Raw genomic sequence first — 23,575 nt, 5'->3', positions numbered from 1 at the left:
CTTTAATTGCATCTTATTAGGTTATATTTTAGTTTACAATAGGTTAAAATATTGTAGTGGTATCCATGGTATGTTTTTTTGTCCAATTCAATGCATATTATACTCATACATTTTTTTGATAAACAAAATTAAGTTTCAGTTTCGAAATTTTTATTTGAGTATCGATACTTTCAAAACTCACATTAGTGTCAAAATATAGATACTTCAGGATCCATACTCCCATCCCTAGTAAATAAATGACTGACTGCATCTGAAATTGCATACTTCGTACTATAGATGCAAAGCAGTAGGTGGAAAGAGTAGTGTGTTCAGTATTGATAACATAGTACCCAGATGACGTACTACTTTTGGCAAGATTTTGAAGTGTGCATCAGAAAGTACCTCAAAGTTTATGCGATTTTGGACACCGTAACTGTGAGTTAATCGCTGGGTCATTTTCTCAATAGATTTGTTAAAAAACAAATTAATTCAGGAACAGAACAAGTCACAGCCTATATTATTGAATAATTAAATTATTCACACAGGCAATTAATTCAAAACTCTCAAATTCTCAAGTCTAAAAATGCCAAAATAAGGTGCAAGTTGTTCTCAATAAAGTAAATTGTATATATGCGTGTGTATTATAGGTTGGGAATGGAGCATGATGGGCAGGGTAATCGTTGTGGAGATGAGGTGCAGATGGGGAGTATCATGGCCCCACTGGTGCAGGCGGCATTCCACCGCTTCCACTGGTCACGCTGCAGTCAACAGGAATTGGGCCGCTACCTGCAGTGAGTGCTAGACAGACATACACAGACAATCTTGACTAGTGCAATTGTGGATTATATACCATCTCATTCTGCCTCTGAAGTTCATATGATTGTCTCCGTGATGACCCGTTCGAGCACAAATGGGAGGAGCTTCCACACCTGCCCGGGCTGCATTACTCCGTGCACGAACAGTGTCGCTTTGACTTTGGGGCCGGATACATGATGTGCACAGCGGTGAGTCTTGAATTTACTGCTGCACAGGCTTTTTCATTCAAGTAATGCATTATTATTACGAGATTGTAAAATCACAACGAGCATGTATAATTCTACAAGCATTCTTCCTTAACAACCATCAGCTTGCCATAACAATCACCATTTGTGGTCATTGGGTTCACCGTAGGTTGCCGTGACCCAGTATGATGTGTGTTATACATGCCAATAATGCATTATGAATGGAACACAGTATTTTGTGTTAAGTGACTGAGTATTGATATCTGTACATGCCAAAGGGAAAAGGCTTAATGGAACAGAATAGTGCATCAAAAATGTTCAGTCTATCATAATTTTACTCATGCTCATGTTGGTTCAAACCCGTATGACTTTCTTTCCTCTGTGGAGCACAAAAGAAGGAGCTTTCAAGCTTTATAAAGGTAGACAAAGGCACCATTAAAGTATCATAAAAGAGGTCCCTATGACTCATGCACTTTATTTCAAGTCTTCTAAAGTAATGTAAGTTATACAGCTCTTTTTGACATGTTCTTCAGAGAAGCAGCATAAATTCATTAACAAATTATCCTTTTGAGTCAGATCTTTTCAAATATATATATATATATATATATATATATATATATATATATATATGTATATATATATATATATATATATATATATATATATATATATATATATATAAATATATTTTCATTTTTTTTTTCATAATTATTTTCATAAGTTTGAAAGCATTTAAAACATGTTGTGTGTTCCACAGAAAAAAATGTCATATGGGCTAACATGAGGGTGAGTGAATGATGAAACTATTTTCACTTTGAATAAATATTTTAGTGAACAAGTGGAGAACAAGGGGCCAGATTCATAAAACATTCTTAAGAAGGAAAAAAAAAGTCTTCTTAACTGCCATTTTCATTTTCAAAAAAAGTTAAGAATATTTTGTATTCTCAAAAATTCTTCTTAAGTGAAAGTGACATTCAGCCAAGTATGGTGACCCATATTCAGAATTTGTGCTCTGCATTTAACCCATCCGAAATGCACATACACAGAGCAGTGAACACACACACACACACTGTGAGCACACACCCGGAGCAGTGGGCAGCCATTTATGCAGCGGCGCCCGGGGAGCTCGATGCCTTGCTCAAGGGCACCTAAGTCATGGTATTGAAAGTGGAGAGAGAGCTCTGTTCATGCACTCCCCCCACCCACAATTCCGTCTGGCCCGAGACTCGAACTCACAACCCTTCAATTGGGAGTCCAACCCTCTAACCATTAGGCCACGACTTCCCCTTTAGATTGTCTTTAAGATTGTTCTTAATACAAAACTTTCAAGAACTCTTAAATTTAAAATTGTAAGAATGATAAGTTTGAATGGTAAGTTAGAATTATATAGTTTAGGCATTACACTTGCTACATAATTTAAATTGTAGGACTCTTAATCAGGATAGCTACAAGACTAGCTACATTAGATTAGCCGCAACAGTACATAGTAGGGTTATTAATAAGGGTGTGCACAAGTTTTCTGAAGTGATCAGTGACAAAATTTAGTAGAAATTAATAGAATGACTAGAAAACCCAGGACGCATTTACTGTAGCAGAGAGGACGCACATATTGGAACAAAAATAGCACAAAATTGAATCAACGGATTGGTGCAGCTTGAGACATTCTATTTAAAAGTAACATGGCACATTAAAACTTATGATTATTAGAGTAATCTGAAGAAGGCGCAAGAAGGCAATCCTTGAAGAGAGTCTTCAGCCATGTATTCAGATAAAGACATTTTCTTCTTAAGAAAAAATATGTTTTTAGGAATATATTAGCAAACTTGGTAATCTTTTAATTGCAATTAGGAGTATTCAATAACACTTGCTGTCCTTGTTAGGCATGTTACATGTACTTGCTATCATAATAGCAATAAATTATGGATTATTACATGCAAGTAACCCTAAGCCAAACCCTAATCCATGTTAAAGGGACACTCCACCCTAAAATGTAAATTTTGATATTAATCACTTACCCCCATGTCATCCCAAACCCGTAAAAGCTCATGACATGTGGTAAGTGATTAATGACAAAACTTTAATTTTGGGGTGGAGTAACCCTTTAACTACAAGTACATTTAGTTCAAGGTCCACTGAAGTGCCTTGAAACAATCAATGTTATTCTATGTGGTGACGTAATTTCAACTGAACAAGGAAGAGAGGGCAGGACATATTGAGCATCCCCACCCCCTTTTCTAATAGATTACAACCTAGAATCAATAAGAAACTCTTAGTAAAACAAAATTGTGGTCATAATCATGCTGAGATTCGCTCTGTGCGATCCATAGACTGTATAAAAACATGGACGTAGTGTCCTTGACATCACCCATAGGTTTCCGAAGAGCGGTTTTGAAGCCAAAAGTAGGCAGAGCCGGTCATCTTAACAGCGAGTTACCTCTTGTCACCCCCGGATAATCGAAAATGGTTGGTTGCTGAAACCACGCCCACTTAGCTCAATAGCGGCAACAGCCGCGGCAATCCACCTGTCACTCAAGTGGCCGCTCCCTTAATTATGTAGAACTTTAAGGCTTAATATAATTTTAACTGATGAGTTATAAAAAAAATCCCCCCCTCACAGTTGTCATGAAAGAGACGAATTGCAAGCTTTGAATGCTTATATCATCTAAATGCGAATGGAGCACATTGCCTTATAGATAATCTTAACATTAACATATTGATGCTAACACCCAAAAAACAATTGATTTCATGAGGACTTTAAATATTATTACTTAGTACTTAAATATATAATCACACTGCGACATGGACACCTTAACATAAAGTGTAACCATGAACTTCATGGAACTCATCTTAAGAAATCTCTTTTATTTTGTGAGTCCTGCCCTAGGTTTTAAAACTACTCCACAGCACATCAGCTGGTTTTATTTGAATACAGTTGTTGATATTAAATAAATTCCAGAATGACCAAAAAAAAAAAAAACATTTGATGAGCACCAAATTTCAAAATGATGTCACTCGTCTATTGGAGAGAAAATGTGTGGCTATAATTATACTGTTTACAATTCACTATTGGGAATACAATTTATCAGATAATCAAAGCCAGATGTCATGAGTTTGATATCCCTTGATAAGCTGGATAAAGATGATTTCAAGAATCACTTCTGCTCATAAAATGAGATTCCAGCTGAACAGCACTGCTTGGACTGTACTTCACTGTCTTGTTAAACCATTCCCTTAGCTGCAAAAGGTGGGGCAATCAGGAGCCCAGGTAAGGTGTTCTCCTCAGTCGCAATGTGGCCTCTTTCGTTTGAACTTGATTCAATTCAGATGGTTTTATTGTTAATCATTACATGTTATTGGTTGGTGTCCAGCTCATTGTCATTTTGCAGACACATATGCACCAGGATACTAAACCCACAGTTGTTTCTGAAATAATTGGCTTTCACAAGAATTAAAAGGAGTGCTTGAATTCAATACAAATGTAAGAATTTTGGCTCGAAATTCCACAAATAGGAATTGCATTAGGATAATGCACAACTAGAGGTTCATCCACCCAGAACAGTAGTCCCATCGCTTAAGGCTTGATTTAGACACATTTGCAGCTTAAGTAGCACATTTATATATGGAAGATTTGATATAAGTGCTTTAGCAAGAACACGAGTGGCACATTTCTGCTTCTTAACCCTGTGGAATGCCTCTGTTTTTCAAACTGAAGGATAACATTATTCTCTTGGAGTAATTGAAAGCATGCCACAGATTCTCTCAATACTGAATATCTCAAACCTCTTTTGAACATTCTTTTAATGTCAAGTTAATCAGGTCATTGCAGTCTGGTGACTTTTCAGAGAGTTTTCTACATTCATTAGAAAAAAATATAAATGAAAAGATTGCTGATTTGAACAAGTTTAACCATACAGTTCTCAGAAGCATCTAAAAATCTCTACAGGTGCTAAATAATCGTCCAACTTTTGGCCTAGAAATCTTTTCGCTATTTAGCTTGGCAAAGTCCAAAAAATATTCAAACTGAGAATACAGTAGCAGCCAGCTGGCTACTGCTGAAAACTGCGAGCCATTAATTTGCACTTGGTGTCTTGATGTGTTTAAAATGCTTGTTGGGTTTAGGATCTTGCTAAATGTAGCGTCATCATTAGTACCACTGCCAGAGATTCTGCTCTTGTCTACTACGCCTCTAAGAGGAAGGAAAACAAAGAGAGACTTTGCTTAACATTTGACCTTAATAGAGGCCATTCCCAACACTGCCCAGCATTCTGTTGTCTAACTGTGCTGTTGGTCACAGGCTGTATCATAACTTAAAGAGTTTTCGTCATTGCTTTGATTTGCCTGCATGAGATTGCTTGGTTACATAAATGTAGCCTGCCCATGAATGAAAATGTATCATACTGTTTCATCATGCCTGAACAACTGTTATAACATTACATTTTATATTATATTAAGCAACTTTTTTTAAATTCTTTGAAATATACATGGCTGTTTTAATAGTGGTACAGTATTTGTACATCATTTTGTCTTTGTAATGAACAGTTTACTACATTTACCCCATCAGATGTCCTTCAGTTTGATCCTTCCCTGACCGGTGTCTTGTCGTCAGATTTCTCTGAGTTTGAGAATAATTTTTCTTCTCTCTGTTCCTCTGTTTCTCAGTATCGCCCCTTTGACCCCTGTAAGCAACTTTGGTGTGCTCATCCAGACAACCCTTTTTTCTGCAAGACCAAAAAAGGTCCGCCCATTGATGGCACTAATTGCGGTGATGGGAAGGTACCACTCAGCCTTTCATCCAGATCCATCCTGATACTCACTTGCTTCCTCTGTGTTTATGTGTTGCTCTCTTCCTCTCTCAGCACTGTTTTAAAGGCCACTGTATGCAGCTGACTCCAGACATCATAAAAAAGGATGGAAGCTGGGGGATGTGGAGTGAGTTTGGCTCCTGCTCTCACCCCTGTGGAAGGGGACTACAGTTTCGCACACGAGCTTGTGACAATCCGCGGTGTGTATCTATCTATCTGCTTGTCTGTCTAATTTTTTCATATAAATATTCATATTTTTCTCTTCTGTTAACCTCCTCCAGTCCAGCCAACGGTGGACGTATTTGCTCCGGCCCAAGCTATCAGTTCCAGATTTGTAATATGCATGAGTGTGAAGACCCGTACCAAGATTACAGAGCCGAGCAATGTAGCATGATGGACAACAAGTTTGAGTACCAGAATACCTGGCACCACTGGCTGCCATATGAACACCCCGACCGTAAGTAATATGGCAGATTTCATGAACCACACAGAATTGAAATAGCTTTTCCTCTGCAAAAAAAGACACCTTGAAAACAGTTATTATACCTTGTATACATACAATGTAAATAATAAATGAATATAATGTTTGAGTTTTAAATAGTTCAATTATAGTTTAATTAATTATATTATTTTAAATTATTTACATTTTATTTAAAGCTTACTTTAGATTGTTTCCCACTGCTGTCCTGCCCACTCTAGCTCAGTTTGTCAGCCAGGCCTGTAACCAGACTGATGTAATCCATCTCTCCGCACAGCTGTTTTCACTTACACAGTGGGTACACATGACAATATGATTTCATTCAAACCCCCCTTTTTTCCACTTCTGCAATATTCATGACATCATTTAGAACATGAAATCCCTCCCGAGTCATTAGTGATGTGGACATCTGCCTTAGTCGATCAACACAGGAACATCCAAAGTAATTATCATATAAACAGACTTTCTGAGCCTTTTTTTTCCTTCTTTTAACTGTCATGTCAATTACGACTGAACTGCAGAAATATTCAGAAAATAATGATTGTGGTTCATAAAATGGGCTTGGATACCTCTGATAATATTTTACTTGTACTTTTTCCACACAGAATGAAATTAAATGCGTTTAAATAACTGGGACATTCAACAGGCATCACAGTGTTCGTAGATAAGCTTAGGTCTTTATGAAAATTTGAGCTGGACTTATTAGAATGTTCTTCTGGAACAGAGGCATCCAGTTTTTGGATAAGCTGTGAAACTAACTGTTATATGATGATATAATGTACAATGCTTTTATAGACCATGTAAAGACTATCAAGAGACCTTTTTTTGTATAAACCATGGAATAATGTTATCTAACTATCCTCTGTTGGACAAAGACATATTAGATGTGGAATATTTCTGGAAATTTAAATGGTAAATGATCAACAGTGATTTTATATTACTTGATTTTTCTTCTTAGAATTAGAATTTGTTTATTTTTCTTAGAATTCAAGAGCATTTAATCTTTATAATTGTGCATTTGATCTCAGTCCATCACTCGGGGATCTCTCTTGTCTTGTTTTCCATAGCTAAGCAACGCTGCAAACTGTTCTGTCAATCCAAAGAAACCCGAGCTGTAGTCAACATGCAGACTCTGGTGGAACCTGGAACACGCTGTTCCTACAAAGATCCCTACAGTGTGTGTGTGGCCGGAGACTGTGAGGTATATAGCTGTGTGTACCCTTTGGAAAGGTTTTTTTTTTTTTTTTTTAAAGTGGCCTGTTGCTCATGATGTCTCTCTCCCTTCAGAAAGTGGGCTGTGATAATGTGGTTGGATCAGCTCTACAGGAAGATAAGTGTGGTGTCTGCGGGGGAGATGGAACCAAGTGCAAGACTCACAAGTTTAACTTCACCTTTGTAGAGAAGACAGGTACGTCTCCGCAGCACACACGTAGGCTGTGTCCTAGCGGAGGCAGCATTTTAAGGCATCACAGGACCAGTCCAGACACAATGGCTCTTCCAAACATAGGCATAATTATAAGCCTCATAAGATACAGGTACCTACTTTCAGACAAATTCGTTGCAAAGGAAATCCCATAACAAAATGCACATTGGAACTTGCAAGATCACTGAAAAAATACTTGAATCAAATATTGGTTTCAAATACTATTAATTTAATACTTAAAAGCAGTGATGGATGCTTTCGAAACACTGCTTTGTGAAGCTTGTATGCAACTGCCATGAGTCATGTGATTTCAGGAAATAAAGCTTTGTTGTATCATATCTGTTTCAATGTTTACATTTTTTAAATGTTTTAAAAAAACATTTATAACAAAAGCCAGATTTGTAGTTACTAGTCTAATACTGGCCTGATTATCCAAGCTCTCGGTATAACAAAAAATAAAAACAAGCGCTACAAATTAATAAAATAACACACCTAGAGAGTTCATGTTTAATAGCATCATACATTTCCGAAAAACTTTGTTTCTTTAATCACATTTTAGGTTTATTAAAGGATTGAAATAAAGTAATAGTGATTTGGAAATGTTTTGGTGTAGGTGTCATTAAAGTGCTGGAAGTTCCCAGAGGGGCGAGACATCTCTTCATCCAGGAACTTAATGGAACTACTCACATTTTAGGTAAAGCCTAATCATTTCCTGTAGTTTTTCATGCATTAAGTGTTGTGTCTGTTTGACTGCAGATCTCTCTCTCCATTTTTTGTTTTTACCAAATAGCTGTCAGGAATAAAGCATCGGGTGATTTCTTTCTCAATGCCTATGGAGACTACCCAGAGACACGCTCAGTTATTGAAAAAGGTCTGGAATGGGAGTATGAAAATAAAAACAACAAGGACACCATTCAAACCAGCGGACCCTTGAAAAACGACGTGGTTGTCATGGTAATCTCCTGTAGGAATCCACACACATACATCAGTGGATACACAACTTGTCTTAATTGGTTGTCTTTAAATGTGTAATTGTTTACTAGATCCGAATGCATGGATCAGCCAAGGTGAAGGTGTCGATCAAATACATCACTGACTATGACAGACTGAGTGATGGTACCAATGAGAATAACATGGTCCCTGATAATGCAGTGCCATATTCCTGGGTGGTGAAGAGATGGACACCCTGTTCCAAGACTTGTGGAGGAGGTACTGTAACCACACTGTAACCACAATCATTTATTTGAGAGAAGTTTAAGAGTCAGCTAAGTTTCTACTATGACTGATCTTTTTCTACTGTAAGTCCTGCCTTAAAACATTGCTGACCAATCTTGCCTCAGCAACTCTTGCTCTCCACCATATTATCAAGCTCTTAAAAGTGACTAAAATTGGGGGTAATACTTAGCAAAGAGTCTATAAAACACAACATGGGCATTACTTGAGGACAAAAGAAGTGGAAGTGCTTGACTGAACTCAACATGATTCTCAATTATTATATTTATTTGTAATTCTCTATTCATGTTCATGAGAATTTCATTCACTACCTTCACTACCTTCTTATGGATAGGTATTCAGATGACGCGTTACGGCTGCCGTAAGAATGCAGAGATGAGGATGGTCCATCGCAGATTCTGTGAGAAAAACAAGCAGCCTCCGCCCCTGTTTATAGACTGTTACTTGAGAGAGTGTGCTCAGCCCATGTGAGTGTGTGTGCCAAATGACTTAGAAGCAAATTATTATTATTTTTATTTCAGTTTTGGGGGCAAGACACACCAAGTGATACTTTATTTTTAATGGCACTTAATGATGTCTTTTGTTAACATAAATATTTATATATAATTTATAGATTTAATACACATTAATACATAAAAACGTGTGACATAAAAATTCCCCTAGCACTACATTTACAGGTGCTGGTCATATAATTAGAATTTCATCAAAAAGTTGATTTACAGTATTTCACTAATTCCTTTCAAAAAGTGAAACTTGTATATCATATTCATTCATTACAACACACACTGATATATTTCAAATGTTTATTTCTTTAATGTTGATGATTATAACTGACAACTAAGAAAAAAACTAAATTCAGTATCTCAGAAAATTAAAATATTACTTAAGACTAGTACAAAGAAAGGATTTTTAGAAATCTTGGCCAGCTAAAAAGTATGAACATGAAAAGTATGAGCATGTTCTGCACTCGATACTTAGTTGGGGCTCCTTTTGCCTGAAAAACTGCAGCAATGTGGCGTGACGTGGTGTCGATCAGTCTGTGGTACTGCTCAGGTGTTATGAGAGCCCAGGTTGCTCTGATAGTGGCCTTCAGCTCTTCTGCATTGTCAGGTCTGGCATATCGCATCTTCTTCTTAACAATGCCCCATAGATTTTCTATGGGGTTAAGGTCAGGCGAGTTTGCTGGCCAATTAAGAACAGGGATACCATGGTCCTTAAACCAGGTACTGGTAGCTTTGGCACTGTGTGCTGGGGCCAAGTCCTGTTGGAAAATGAAATCTGCATCTCCATAAAGTTGGTCAACAGCAGGAAGCATGAAGTGCTCTAAAACTTCCTGGTATACGGCTGCGTTGACCTTAAACCTCATAAAACACAGTGGACCAACACCAGCAGATGACATGGCACCCCAACCCTCACTGACTTTACTTTACACTGGACCAAGCAAGCAATGTGGATTGTGTGCCTCTCCTCTCTTCCTCCAGACTTTGGGACCCTGATTTCCAAAGGAAATGCAAAATTGACTTTTATCAGAGAACATAACTTGCTACCATTCAGCAGCAGCCCAGTCCTTTTTGTCTTTTTTGGCTTCTGACGCTGTCTGTTGTTCAAGAGTAACTTGACACAAGCAATGCGTCAGCTGAAACCCATGTCTTGCATACGTTTGTGCGTAGTGGTTCTTGAAGCACTGACTCCAGCTGCAGTCCACTCTTTGTGAATCTCCCCCACATTTTTTAATGGGTTTTGTTTCACAATCCTCTCCAGGGTGCGGTTATCCCAATTGCTTGTACACTCATATCTACCACATCTTTTTCTTCCCTTCACCTCTTTATTAATTTGCTTGGACACAGAGCTCTGTGAACAGCCAGCCTCTTTTGCAATGACCTTTTGTGTCTTGCCCACCCTGTGCAAGGTGTCAATGGTCGTCTTTTGGACAACTGTCAAGTCAGCAGTTTTCCCCATGATTGTGTAGCCTACAGAACTAGACTGAGAGACCATTCAAAGGCCTTTGCAGGTGTTTTGAGTTAATAAGCTGATTAGAGGGTGGCACAAGGTGTCTTCAATATTGAACAAAACACAATATTCTAATTTTCTGAGATACTGAATTTGGGATTTTTCTTAGTTGTCAGTTATAATCATCAAAATCAAAAGAAATAAACATTTGAAATATATCAGTCTGTGTGTAATGAATGAATATAGTATACAAGTTTCACTTTTTGAATTGAATTATTGAAATAAATCAACTTTTTGATGATATTCTAATTATATGGCCTGATTTTCTGCAACTATAGTCTGTGTCCAGTAGATGTCCCTATTACACTGTTGTACCTGTTTAAGCTTTGACTGTGTTTGTTTCTGTGTTTAGCTGGGTGGCTGGAGAGTGGGGCGAATGCAGTAAGTCCTGTGGGAAGACGGGAACTCAGACACGTTCCGTAAACTGCGTCCAACCTCTGGGCGACGGCAAGATCAAATCCATTCGCAGCCGTTACTGCAGTGACGAGCGCCCAGAGTCCCGTAGAGAGTGCAATCGCAACCTGTGCCCTGCTGAGTGGAGGCTGGGCTCCTGGTCACAGGTACAGACCTCTGACATGCTGTGTTCCCATCAGTTCAGGTCTGAGAGTGGGATTAGTTTGATATTCTTTAACATGAAAATAATGAATGTTTGTTTGTGTGTGTCTGTGTCTGTGTGTGCTGTGTTAGTGCTCAGTGACATGTGGTAATGGTACGCAACAGAGGCAGGTGCTTTGTCATACCCGTGACAACACTATTGGACTCTGTCTGGACTCCAAACCTGCTGCATTGAGACCCTGCAGAATGGATCCCTGCCCAAGTGCGTATTTGATCATGTGCTCACATCTTCAGAAATGTTCTTTAAGTCTAAAATAACAACCTGAAATGTCTAACAGATCAGTACATTCCAATTTCAAGTCAACATGAAGGGCTCAGATGGTTGGTGGGAAAGGGTTAAAAGTAATGCATAATGAGGGTGTATATAACTAGTTAAACTTTAAAATAAGAATGTGTTCATTATTTAACATGAATGAACTATATTTGACATCATGAAATAGATATAAGATTTTTAAATGTTTTTGAAAGTAGTCTCCTATGCTCACCCAAGCTGTGTTTTATTGAACAAAAATACAATAAAACAGTAATATTGTAAAGTTTTATTACAATTTAAAAGGACAGTTCTATTCGAATATATTGAAATTGAAATGTCTTCAGTGTCTGCAGATTCTTCAGATATCATTCCAATATGCTAATTTGCTGCTAATTTTTTTGTAGCATCATAAATTACTTTACTCCCAGTTTTGATCAATTAAATGCATTTTGCTGAATAAAGGTGTTAAATTATATAAAAAAAACACCCTCACCCTGACCCCAACAATTTACTAGAACTTTCTAACATTAACTAAATTAGAAAATAATAAACAATAATTTGCAATGCTAGCTTCCTATGTCATCGTCCAAGTGCTAATCAGAAGTCGTGATATCGATATTTTCATTTCATGTTGATGAAGACCAAAATATATGAAGCCAATGAGTTGGGAATATTGGAATGTACACATACTAATGATCTGTCCAGAATGCTTATTAATGTTATTAATGAAAGTTGTACTATTTATAGCCTACTAGTTTGGCAGAAATAACAGACTAATTCTTAACACAAATGATCACACTAATATAGTTGATTGGATTTTTCTTTCTTTCTCTCGCATTCTCTGTGTGTCCTGGGCTTTCTCCTTCCCAATCCCTCTCCCACATGCGACAGGGAGCACTTCTGACTTCAACAATCACGGCAACTTCCTGATACAGTGGTTGTCACGTCACGACCCCAAATACCCCGTGCAGAGGATGTCAAGTAAAGCGTCTCTCTCCAGCCACGTTGTGGCGCTGCGCTGTCTCACCTCTCTCAGCTGGACCTTCCCTCTGTCTCTCTGCCTGGCTTTACAAGGCAAACTCCCCTGACTGCCTCCCTCTTCCGAGGCTTGCACGCTTCTTTTTCCTGGGTGGTGGTCCTCTTTCATGGGGCGTTCTGATAGGGGGAGGTTTCTCTGTTTCTCTCTCTCTCTGTCTCTCGCTCTGTCTCTCTCTCTCCTTTGTGGAGCTCTGTGTTGTGAACGCTGGCCAGTAAGAAATTGTTGACAAAACAAAACATGTAAAAAAATTTGGGGTTGTTCGAAGGGGCTTTGTGATTGGACGGGCAGCTTGCGGAGCTAATGATTGCACTGAGGTTACCGCAGGGGCGACACATTTGTTTGAATCACTGCCCTCTGCAAGCTGTTTCCATATGGCTTACGCTCTTAAGGCGGACGCCGTTTTACAGAGGCGCCGCCTGAGCTGCAGGTGTGAAAGGAAAAAATAAACATGAAAAGTGGCTAAAAAAAAAAAAAAAAAACTAAAGCTTTATTGTGAATGTGAACTTGTCACAATGAGGAAACCTTTGCTAATTGCTCATTCCACATCCTATTCATTCTGGAAACCTGATGGGACAAAAACAACCACTCAAACTAACAAGTTAAGATGTTAACATGGGACGTACTGTTGAACCGCCATCATATGTGTTGGTGGCCATGAGGTGGAACTTGTAAACAGGGTCGCTTTACTGCACACGTTCGAATGCCACAACCACCTCATCCTCCATCCTCTCTTTGACTGTTAACAAATTCAATAAATGCAGCTTATTTGTGCTTGCAGACTTTAAACAACATATTAATATATTTGTATTTATATATGAATATAAATCTATATGGGTACCAATAATATAAAATATTAATAATTTGTTTTACCATGAATAAGCTGTAGCTTATTAGCCTAACATTTTGACTGCTATTGATCGCTTTAATTCTTGACTGTTACGTGTATTTTTTTATTGATTTTACATAAAATACAGAACTATTGCTATTTAATAACAGAAGTTAAGTGTTTCGGGGGAAGGGGAAGACCTATATTATGCAGGACTCGCTCAGCCAGTTGCCTCTCCATTTTTATTTGTATTTTTTTTTTTCAAGAGAAGTGGTTTCATTTTATCGGATTCATCGTGAACGAGAGAGATTCATGCACATTAAATATTTCCACTTGGTGATGAGTGACATGCGATTTCGTTATGCCTTCGTATGTGCGAGGGTTTCTGACACGCGTTTGCATGCGTGTACGTCTGCCAGCATGCGTTTTTAACGACAGTTACCAGTGGCCATACAAAAGACGACACATAAATATACCTCATGAACTTTCATCCACATCCGAGCGCACTCTTTTCCGGGCTGGGGGGGGCTGGGGGTACATAGAGAGTAAGAACAATGCCTTACACTACGTTTGAATGTATCGGCATTTATCTGTGAAAGTTATGGCTTAGCACACAGAAACCAGAGGCAGCTTCAAACAAAACCTGAAATAGAACCAACCGATCAACCAATCATCACACATCCGAAAACAGTGGCTAACTCATTGGATACGGAGAGCGTTTTAGTGGAAACCTACACTCGGCATCTCTTTATCACTTCAGACGTGTCATTGTATCGTGAAACACATTTCTGTTGTGACTATGTAGCGAGCTATCCGAATTTTCATGCTCAAAGCCGTGGAGAAAACACTAGGAAAAGCCAGACCTTGCAGTGAGATACTGTAAATAAACATTGGTGTTTACTGTATTTAATAACATTTATGACTGTTATCTCCTTACTTATAAGAAAAAAAAAAATGCTAATATTATATTCTATGAGTAACTGTCATGTTACTTCACTGGCCTAACTGCGTCTTGGCTGGCTGTTGTGGGGGAAAATGTCTGGGGAACATTCAGATGGACTTACGTGCACTGCGTCTATATGCACTTTGATTTATCAGGGAAACTTTATTAATGTTTTGTAAATGTTTAATATATGACACTTGTATGTGCCATGCCAGTTTTTACATCATCATGGAAATCCTGTATTTTATTTAACCAATGACCTATTTATTTATTTACCTCTTCATCTGAATTACCAATGGATTAATTGTTCTCAAAGTAATGAAGTGTTTAACCAAAGTTACTGTGAACTTGTACCTTTCAATACAGTTGATTATTTATTTTTCTGAAGAAGACAACTCTATCTGTATGTTTAAATGGGGGTGGGAGTGCATTTCATTGTTTCAGTTTCTGTCATGATCAACTGCAAAAGTAGGAATAAAAAAAAAGTGTTATAAAAATGGAAAGAAAAGAAATCGAATGGCTTTTTTCTGCCTGTGTTGTCGCCCTGCTTTCTGTCTGTTTCTCTTTCACCATCTGTGGTGGAATTGCAGGTTATTTTGCAGTTGTTTTATTCTCATGTCAGTTGTGCTGAAAATATAAGGCTTACTGTAGTGAATCTGGGTAAAGCAAAAACACAGATATTTGCCACGTTTTCAAAGAATAATGGGTTTTTGTAGTGCAATGAACAATTTGTTTTAAATTTTAACTCATTTTCTGTTAAAGTTGTGTAAAACAGTTGTTTTTGCTATTTTGTGAAGGACTCCTAATCTGTCATTAAACTGTTTTTGTATATATCTGAAGCATACTGATATTCGCAGATATATACCCTGTTAGCCACTAAAAAACCCTTTGATGATAACACATTTTTGGAGGATCTTGCTAAATGTTTAAAGCCTGGCTCACACTACAGGTGTTTTAAAATCATAACCGATATAGAAATCTGGTTGCAGCACACGCATAAGGAGAATCTTTGCAGATTATCTTCCCTCAAATATTAGACATGCACATACTACAAGATTTGAACATTGCAAGATATCATTAAGATCATCATGACAGAAGGAGCGCCTCACGTGATCTCAAGCAGCAGATCGTCACTTAATTTTTTTTTGTTAATTACTATTTTATTTTTTTAGCGTGCTAGCTTTGTGTACTCACCCGGTGTATTCAAAACTGAGGCGATTTCACTCCAGGCAAAAAATCCTGTAGTGTCAGTCAGGCTTTAGCTAATGATTATATAAATAAATATAATCAATTTTCAGAAGGACGAAACCACATTCATAGTCCATTAATAACCACATTCACAAGGAAGATTATTATTATTTATTATTATTATTAAAAGAAAACTGCATTTTAACCGATAAACCGATAACAACCTAACGTTTATACCTAGTATGCATCTAAATGCTGGTTTTGCAGAGTTGCTTAATGGTCGGGTCATAACTCTGTTTCTTCCTTTGCTTCAACTAATGCTTCTCTTTAAATTGTTTTTATTTTTTTATCCCACATTTCTGCTTATTTCTTACTCAGACTTAGGAAAAGCATGAAGCTTGGAAGATGTCTACTGTAGTTATCTGCACGTATCCTCATTCAACTCCTCATTATACGTAGAACATAGGAAGCTTTTTCAACTTGATCTGGCCTTTTTCTAAATTTAGTTTTGATATGTTAACAATTGTATTTAGATTGTTGCAGTGATGTTAAATCATGCATTTGACTTTAATTTGATTTCAGTGTACACACACACGTCTTATTAGGTCCCTCTCTTGTTTTGCAGAACGTTGTCTTGGTGACCGTTCTACATTCTGTCACATGGAGGTGCTGCAGCAGTATTGCTCTCTGCCGGGCTTTCAGCGCATGTGCTGCAAGTCCTGCAAAGTTGGCAATATCACAAAGACCACTGTGACTGCAAGAAAGCCACCATCAAAATTGAAAATTACCACCAAAGGACTATCCACCACAGCCCAAAGTCCCACACGCACAGAGTCCACCACCGCGATGGCCTTTTTGCCTTCCACAGAAGGGAAAAGTGCCACATCTGTAAGCACACCTTGGTTATATACAATTTTAGCAACGTCAACTGATACTCTCGGATATTCGACAACGCCCTTTTATCCATATACTACAACTCCTCTCTATAAGCACACTACTCCAGAACAGAGCACATCCTTTGCCATTGCTACACCAAGTAGGATCACACCTGCACCTGCAGATGATGTGGCAAACAGCACCGAATTACCTGTTAGCACTGTTTTCCCAGTCATTTTCAGTGATCTGAATAATGGCACTCTCGTTCCCAGCACCACCGTCCAGTTTAAAGAGTCTGGTGAAGGTAGTGGTGCACCAGTTGTGGACAGTAGTGGTATGTTGCAGTCAACAACAGCGAATGGTGTGAATGAATGGGAATTAACAACCTCAGTCAATATGGATGTCAGCATCCCTGTGACATCTATAGTAGAGGTGCTAACAACCACTGAAGAACCTGCTCCCCTGGTACCAAGCATTACAACTTCAACTTCCAGTACACCACTGTCCAGTACAACAGCATCTGGCACAGAGAAGACGAGTGGACGGCCAAATAAAGTGGAAGAAGTGAGTGAGAGCAATGCTATTGATATACCGTATCGAATAATCCCATTGGACAATGATTTTCCTGTGAATAACATCATCCCCAGAAGAGGACGCGTGTTTCTGCGTGAGAAAACACGGAATAAGCGCATCCAGGAACTGCTTGAGGAGAAGCGCAACTTTTTGAGAAGGATGAAAAGAGCACAGGGGATTTGAGCCCTGTCCAGTTTCTCTTATAGAGATACAGCTGCCAAATGCAACTTCTGAATCTAGACTTTATTTTGGTGCTTGGGTCAAGAACTGGAAAATGTCCAAAATATTGCTGTGAACTGACGCTTTCCCCTCTTTTAATGACATGGCAAACTGATCTTTGTGAAAGTCACTAGTGTTTGCACAGTTGTTTCGGCAGGTTTCACTTAAGGATATTGTAATTCAAAGTGATTTATCATTTTAAAGGATTAGTTCAGCCAAACATATAAATTCTGTTATCATTTATTCAACCTCGTGTCTTTCCAAACCTGTACGAGTTTCTTCCTGCCATGGCACACAAAAACAGAGATTCAGCCATTTTTTTATTTCCATTTTCCGTATTACATAAGTGAATGGTAGTGAGGAGCTATGAAGCTCCAAAAGTGACAATAAAGCATCATACAAATCATCTTCCAAAGTCTTCTGGAACCATGTGGTATTGTACCAAAAAACAAGTAGTTTTTCACAGACAGTATCATAACTAAATCATAAATCTTTAATATCATTCACATTCCAAGAAATCCGAACACGGTTCATTAAGATTTTTATGGTACTTTTATGGTTCTGTTTTATCTGTTTTGGAAGCTTGACTGCTTCTCGTCCCCATCCCCTTCCACTGAATGCAAAAAAAGCAGCATGAAAAAGAAAAGAAAGCCAACAAGAGGGTGAGTGAATGATGATAGAAATTTCATATTTGGGTGATCTAGAAATCATAGAAAAAGAGTTAGGCAAATTATCATTTGCACAAATCGATGCTTCCGAACATGTTATTCTCCAAATATGCTCAATGACAGATACAGACGATAGGCACATACTGTATTATGAATAAATTAGCAAAAATAAAATCAGTTGACACCAGTCTGAAATGTACGTTGACTACAGTGTGTTTCAGCTGCACATTTTTATCATAAACATTTCTAATAATTAAAAAAAAATGTGGTGATGTGTATATAGTAATAAACAAAACAATTAGTCCAGTCAATAAGACATTGATTTTATTACATGCACCTATATCACAGTCATACTAATGAATCATTTGATAAGAACAATTCAGGGATGCACCGTATTACACAGATGTTAATTTTGTGCTTGTGAATTATATTTCCTTTCACCAGTATTCAAGCTTGTGCTGAAACTTTATCAGATCAGGTCAAGATGACATATATTTTTATTTGTGAGATTCTGACTTGTTATAAGAATACTTTACACCCTACCCAAAGATGTCAAAGACTCCAGCATTATGTAAAAAGCAGAAAAAAATGTCAAAAACAAAAATAAATTGTATATGTTGCAAAAAAATGTTTCACGGCTTTATATCTCTCTCATTTTTTTTAATTAATTTTTTGTGTGTGCTTTTACATACCTTTTTTAATAATAAACTGCTAAAGTAAGTATACCAATTAATTATTGTTCATTGCATAGTTTACTTTGAAAAAGTTGAATATGGAACTGGCATGTTGAAGAATTCCAGACAAACTTTTACAGCTGTTTAATTAATTAAATTATCCATACAAATTCTTTAAAAAATACTTGGCGAAAATGCTTGTACTCTTCTCTTTATTTTACATATTGGCCTGAAGGTTTCTCAGAGAAAGAAAGGGCCAATTAGAACAGAAGGAATTAGAGCTGTACCTCTCTGCTGGAGCTCCTTACCTCACTTTATCCTCTTCATTAGCTTTCATCCTCACTGCAGGTGAACGTGTGGATGGACTCGGGGGCTAATAACAGAGGAACAGGACCCAGCTTAAAGCTTAAAGACGAATCACAAATAAAATATAACTTGTTTTCCCCCAGTAAGGACAAGAGATAAAGATCATCTACATTTCTTTGTTCAAGTCTACTGAGAAAAATACACTATTAACATCAGTTTGTCAGAGAGTTAAAGAAGAACTTTGCCAAAGTAGGTCTACAAAATTCATATTCAGTATGAATATTGCTTGTCTGTTTTATATCTTTTAAGTAATTATAGAAGAAGTATTCTGAACCTCCTGAACTATGAAAATCAAAGTTGATGAAACTGAGTTATTTATTCACTCCCAGAGCTGTGCTAGGCACTTTTTATTATGGATGGATGCACTTTATTGGACTTCTTTGGAACTGTTGAAAAATAAAACACCCATTCACTTTCATTACAAAGGTTGGAAGAGCCAGGACATTTTTAAATATAACTGCAACTGGATTCGTCTGAAAGAAGAAAGTCATGCAATCCTAGGATGACGTGAGGTTGAGTAAAACATGAGGGGTAATTTTCATTTGTGGCCTGTGACATCATTGGTCCAGCAGATGGCGTTATATTACAATACAGCAAACATCAACAGCCTCTGTCTCCGTAGTGTTACACGAGCAGGTGTGATGGACAAGGAATATATTGCTCTCACAAGTCTCCAGTCACTGTATAAATCGTATTTTAGAACTACGTTAACTGCTGGTATACATAAATGTCCATTCAGTTGTGTTTAGTGTTGAATTCTTGACAGTGTTTCACTGCTAATACATGGACCCACATTCTAGTATGAGACTATTGGGTAGGACTGGAACCAAGAGAGATATTTAGTGAGACTAATTGAATAAATTAATTGAATGGAATCATAATCTTGCATTGTATGGCAAGAAATTAACTTTTGAAAGATTATGTAAGATTAATAAAATGTACGCGAGGAGCCGCTTTAAACACCACTGTATTCAAAATTTGATCTCAGGGAAAATTATATTTTTACCCCTGAAATAAATTTCCGGTATCTTTCAAAGACATTTTAGAATTTAGCATTATGGAAGTAAGTTTAAAAGGAAATACTCAAAACACAAGGCAGGAAGGGGAAAGGAAATAAACTACACAGAGGGAAGGAATGGAAAACATCAAAACAAAATGGAACAAAAGAAACTAAACGAAAAGAAAGAAGAGGAGTAGCTACATATCATGTCCTAGTTTGAACCTTTGAAACAAAATGTGCTTTTCTTGCTCAAGCTTAGTAAAGATGAAGATGTCTGGGGCATTTTTATTATTTAAAAAAAGATGTTTAAGTAATGACACACCATCATTTTACAAGCTAAAATGAAAACAAGAGGATTAATTGGATCTCTCAAGCGGAAGCATAAATCTGTGGCTGTTTTCAGACGCTGAGTTTATAATTGACCAGATTAGACATATTGGCTGATGAATATACTGTAGGATTACAGATGCTCTCGCTGTCCAGAGGCCAAAAGAAGCGTAACTGTTTGTGACTAATTGTGTTTGTTCATAAATCAGGACAGCCATCTGTATAACGATCACCCCCTGCCATGAGTGTGTGTGTGATGTACAAAGGTGGGCTGTTTCTGTAGCAGATTCTACTGCTTAGATATGGGAGGAAAAGCTCCCCACAATCCACATATATTTATATCTTCATTCAGGCCTGATTTTCTGGTTCCTCCACGGGAGCATGGCATGAAATTGGGAGCAGGATTCCATTAAAATCGCTGTGTTCAGTTCTTTCGCCCACAACAATCCCCTTTAAGGAGGCTTGCTCTGTCATTGCCTTCATATAAAGATTGAAAAAGCATATTTTGCTGATTATTTGTAATACATCATAAGCTGACCTTTAGTCAAAGAGCCATAAAGGCACCACAAGGGTCAGCAAAAGTACCGGTCACATAACATGCTAAGATCTGTTCAATAAATCCCACTTAGGAATTTTGTCTGCAAATTAATTTATGTCTTTAACACAAAGTCTTAATGATAATCGCTGTAAGAACTTCAAACTTCTGGTCATAGTCTGATTTTTTTTTTTTTTTTTTTGAGTTTTCTTAAGGACAGTGTTCAGGAGGTCATGAACAATTCATTTGAATGGCCAAGGACATTCTGTCAATAGCTTTATTGGTCTCAGACTGAAAAAAGGAAAAGGGATGAGTTAATTGGATCAGCACTGACTACAGTTCTGGCTTGAAGACTACTGTATATGCAAGCATCTGGTAAGTATTGATCTTTTTTTTTTTTCAGGTAGAACTTTCCCCCAGAAAATATTAGTAAAACTGAAAACATTATATGGTATTTTTAAATGGGTTTTTTAAAATTTCATATAATTTAAGTATATGATTCAGTAAACATTCATGTTTCAGAGTGTCTCAGTTGCATAGGATGACATATTGAGAATACAGTGATTTATACACACCTGGAATGTGTGTCTTTAAGCAGCAACATCCGTTTCCTGCAATGATCAGTGGGGCCAATCAGCTGCCAGCTTGATGAATAAGAGATGCTATAGCTGCCAGAATTCATATTTAGAGACTGATTAAATCTAATAATGTGAAACTGAAGGTGAAGATAGATTTTCTGCTCATGCAGAAACTAATAGTCTCTTCGGTTTTGGCCCTGCAGCTGTGCACATAATTCTTGTATTCAAAAACTTAGGAATTTATACAGATAAACAATTTCATAATATCACATTACTACAGCTTGTTGAAACTGAGCAAGCCCCTCAGTTGTCCTTTCTATATGCCCAGAAGCTCTCACCAATAAAAAAATGAAATTCTGTTTGACTTGCAATATATCTAACTAGACATCGAGTCGTTGTGATTTTGCCAAGCAAGACATGTTCCTGGATCAACATTACTGTCCAAAATTCAGACTTTACCCAATCCCTACCCCTAAACCTAAGCCTACCCACAATTTATTCCTAAATCAATGGGAAATGATAGCTGATTAACAAGGGTGTAGAACCACCTAATCCTGACTCTAAGCTTAAAACTGACATTTCCTGAAAAGTTATATCTACAGTATATTCTTAGCGGTAGATTGGAACGTTGTTCCACGATCAACAAGGATGTTGATCCAGGAACATGTTGTACTTGTTCAAGTCACGTTCACCCTAAATACACCTAGAGAGAAGTGGTATTTCAATATCTATATATTAAATAACAGTTGGCAAAACAAAACAAAAGTAATAATAATAATATATACATATTGTGACGGGGTGAAGAAGCACACGACACGAGGGTCAAGGTAAGTTCCCCGAAGGGTGGATTTTATTGAGGTGGTGTAGGGAAAAATAGCCAACGTGAGGGGTTTCCAGTGCTCAGTGCTCAGCCTCCTCTTCCTCCTTTGGTGGTCAGTGCTGTGTGGGTCCGTGAGGTCCGTGTCTTTAACGGGCTGGCGGACACACGTTTGCTGTCTGGAGGGGAAACACAGAAAAGTGTAAGCTGAGTCTTCTGGAGACATCTGTCACCTCTGTATTCGACGACGCTGCTTATAAAGCCCGTTTCCAATGGGCTGCAGGTGTGACCACTCAGCCCGTAATGAGCAGGTGCAGGCGTGTCTGTTCTGTTTCCAGGGCGACGCTGATGAGTGCTCGGGCCACGCATCACAATATATATATATATATATATATATATATATATATATATATATATATATATATATATATATATATATATATATTAGAGTTACAACCTTTGGGCATTAACACGTGATTAATTCAAAATTTTTAACACATTAAAATGATCTAATGCAAATAAACTACTTAAGCATGTGAAGTTGCGTCATTAATGTATTTCACCACATGCAGTTAGATGATCTTGAAAGTCAGGAGTTAATCACTCAGAGAATCTACAAAGGCACAAGCACTTGAAACCCGGTAGGTAAGAGTGTCTATTATTTTAAGCTAAACTGTGGAAAAAAATGCACCAGTAAGCCTATGCGTTCCAAAACAAATGTAAAGAAATTTAAAGAAAACCAGGCTTATGATTACATCAGAGATGATAGAGAGAATAGACTCACATTGCGTTTTCAGTAACTTTTTTAATATGGTTAGAATCCATGTGCAGAATTTTATTAAAGGTCAAAGCTTTAAACAGATGTCGATTATCAGGCAGAGGGTCAAAACCAGAGAGGCAAGCTTGGTAAGGCAGATGAACTGGCAATACTTCATGATTAGCAATTGAACAGGTCTGAGTTTATATGGAAGTCAAACAGGAAGTTTAAGCAGTGGAAGCAGAGGAAGTGTAGAGCACGATCAGTACTTAGGCGTGGGCTCCCTCTGCTGGTTTGGTGTTACAGAACCCCCTCCTCTAGGAGCGACCCCTTGGAGCTCGATGTGGATGTCCCCGTGGTCTAGGTGCTGGGCATCTGGGACTGGCTTGTTGAAA

The 23,575-nt window shown here is 37.7% G+C and overlaps 1 protein-coding gene across 3 annotated transcripts in view; it reads left to right on the top strand.

Moving 5' to 3' along the window:
- The window catches only part of LOC113114095 (A disintegrin and metalloproteinase with thrombospondin motifs 2), a gene marked incomplete at its 5' end in the record, with an annotated part of 35,479 nt that extends 16,732 nt beyond the window's left edge, over window positions 1-18,747 (top strand). Inside the window, 16 exon segments of one of the 3 annotated variants that reach the window (XM_026280836.1) lie at window positions 627-770; window positions 851-983; window positions 4,216-4,245; window positions 5,640-5,753; window positions 5,837-5,982; window positions 6,064-6,239; window positions 7,328-7,461; window positions 7,548-7,668; window positions 8,297-8,377; window positions 8,474-8,637; window positions 8,727-8,892; window positions 9,251-9,383; window positions 11,279-11,486; window positions 11,614-11,743; window positions 12,686-12,775; window positions 16,416-18,747. In XM_026280836.1, coding sequence (XP_026136621.1) covers window positions 627-770; window positions 851-983; window positions 4,216-4,245; window positions 5,640-5,753; window positions 5,837-5,982; window positions 6,064-6,239; window positions 7,328-7,461; window positions 7,548-7,668; window positions 8,297-8,377; window positions 8,474-8,637; window positions 8,727-8,892; window positions 9,251-9,383; window positions 11,279-11,486; window positions 11,614-11,743; window positions 12,686-12,775; window positions 16,416-17,422 — 2,977 coding nt within the window. 3 annotated transcript variants of the gene reach the window in all.
- Between the last annotated feature and the right edge of the window lie 4,828 nt (window positions 18,748-23,575).

This window comes from Carassius auratus, chromosome 14 (genome assembly GCF_003368295.1).
Source record: "Carassius auratus strain Wakin chromosome 14, ASM336829v1, whole genome shotgun sequence".
NCBI classification, from domain to species: domain Eukaryota; kingdom Metazoa; phylum Chordata; class Actinopteri; order Cypriniformes; family Cyprinidae; genus Carassius; species Carassius auratus.
Note: the sequence above shows the minus strand (reverse complement) of the source record. Positions and strands in the feature narration are given on the sequence as shown.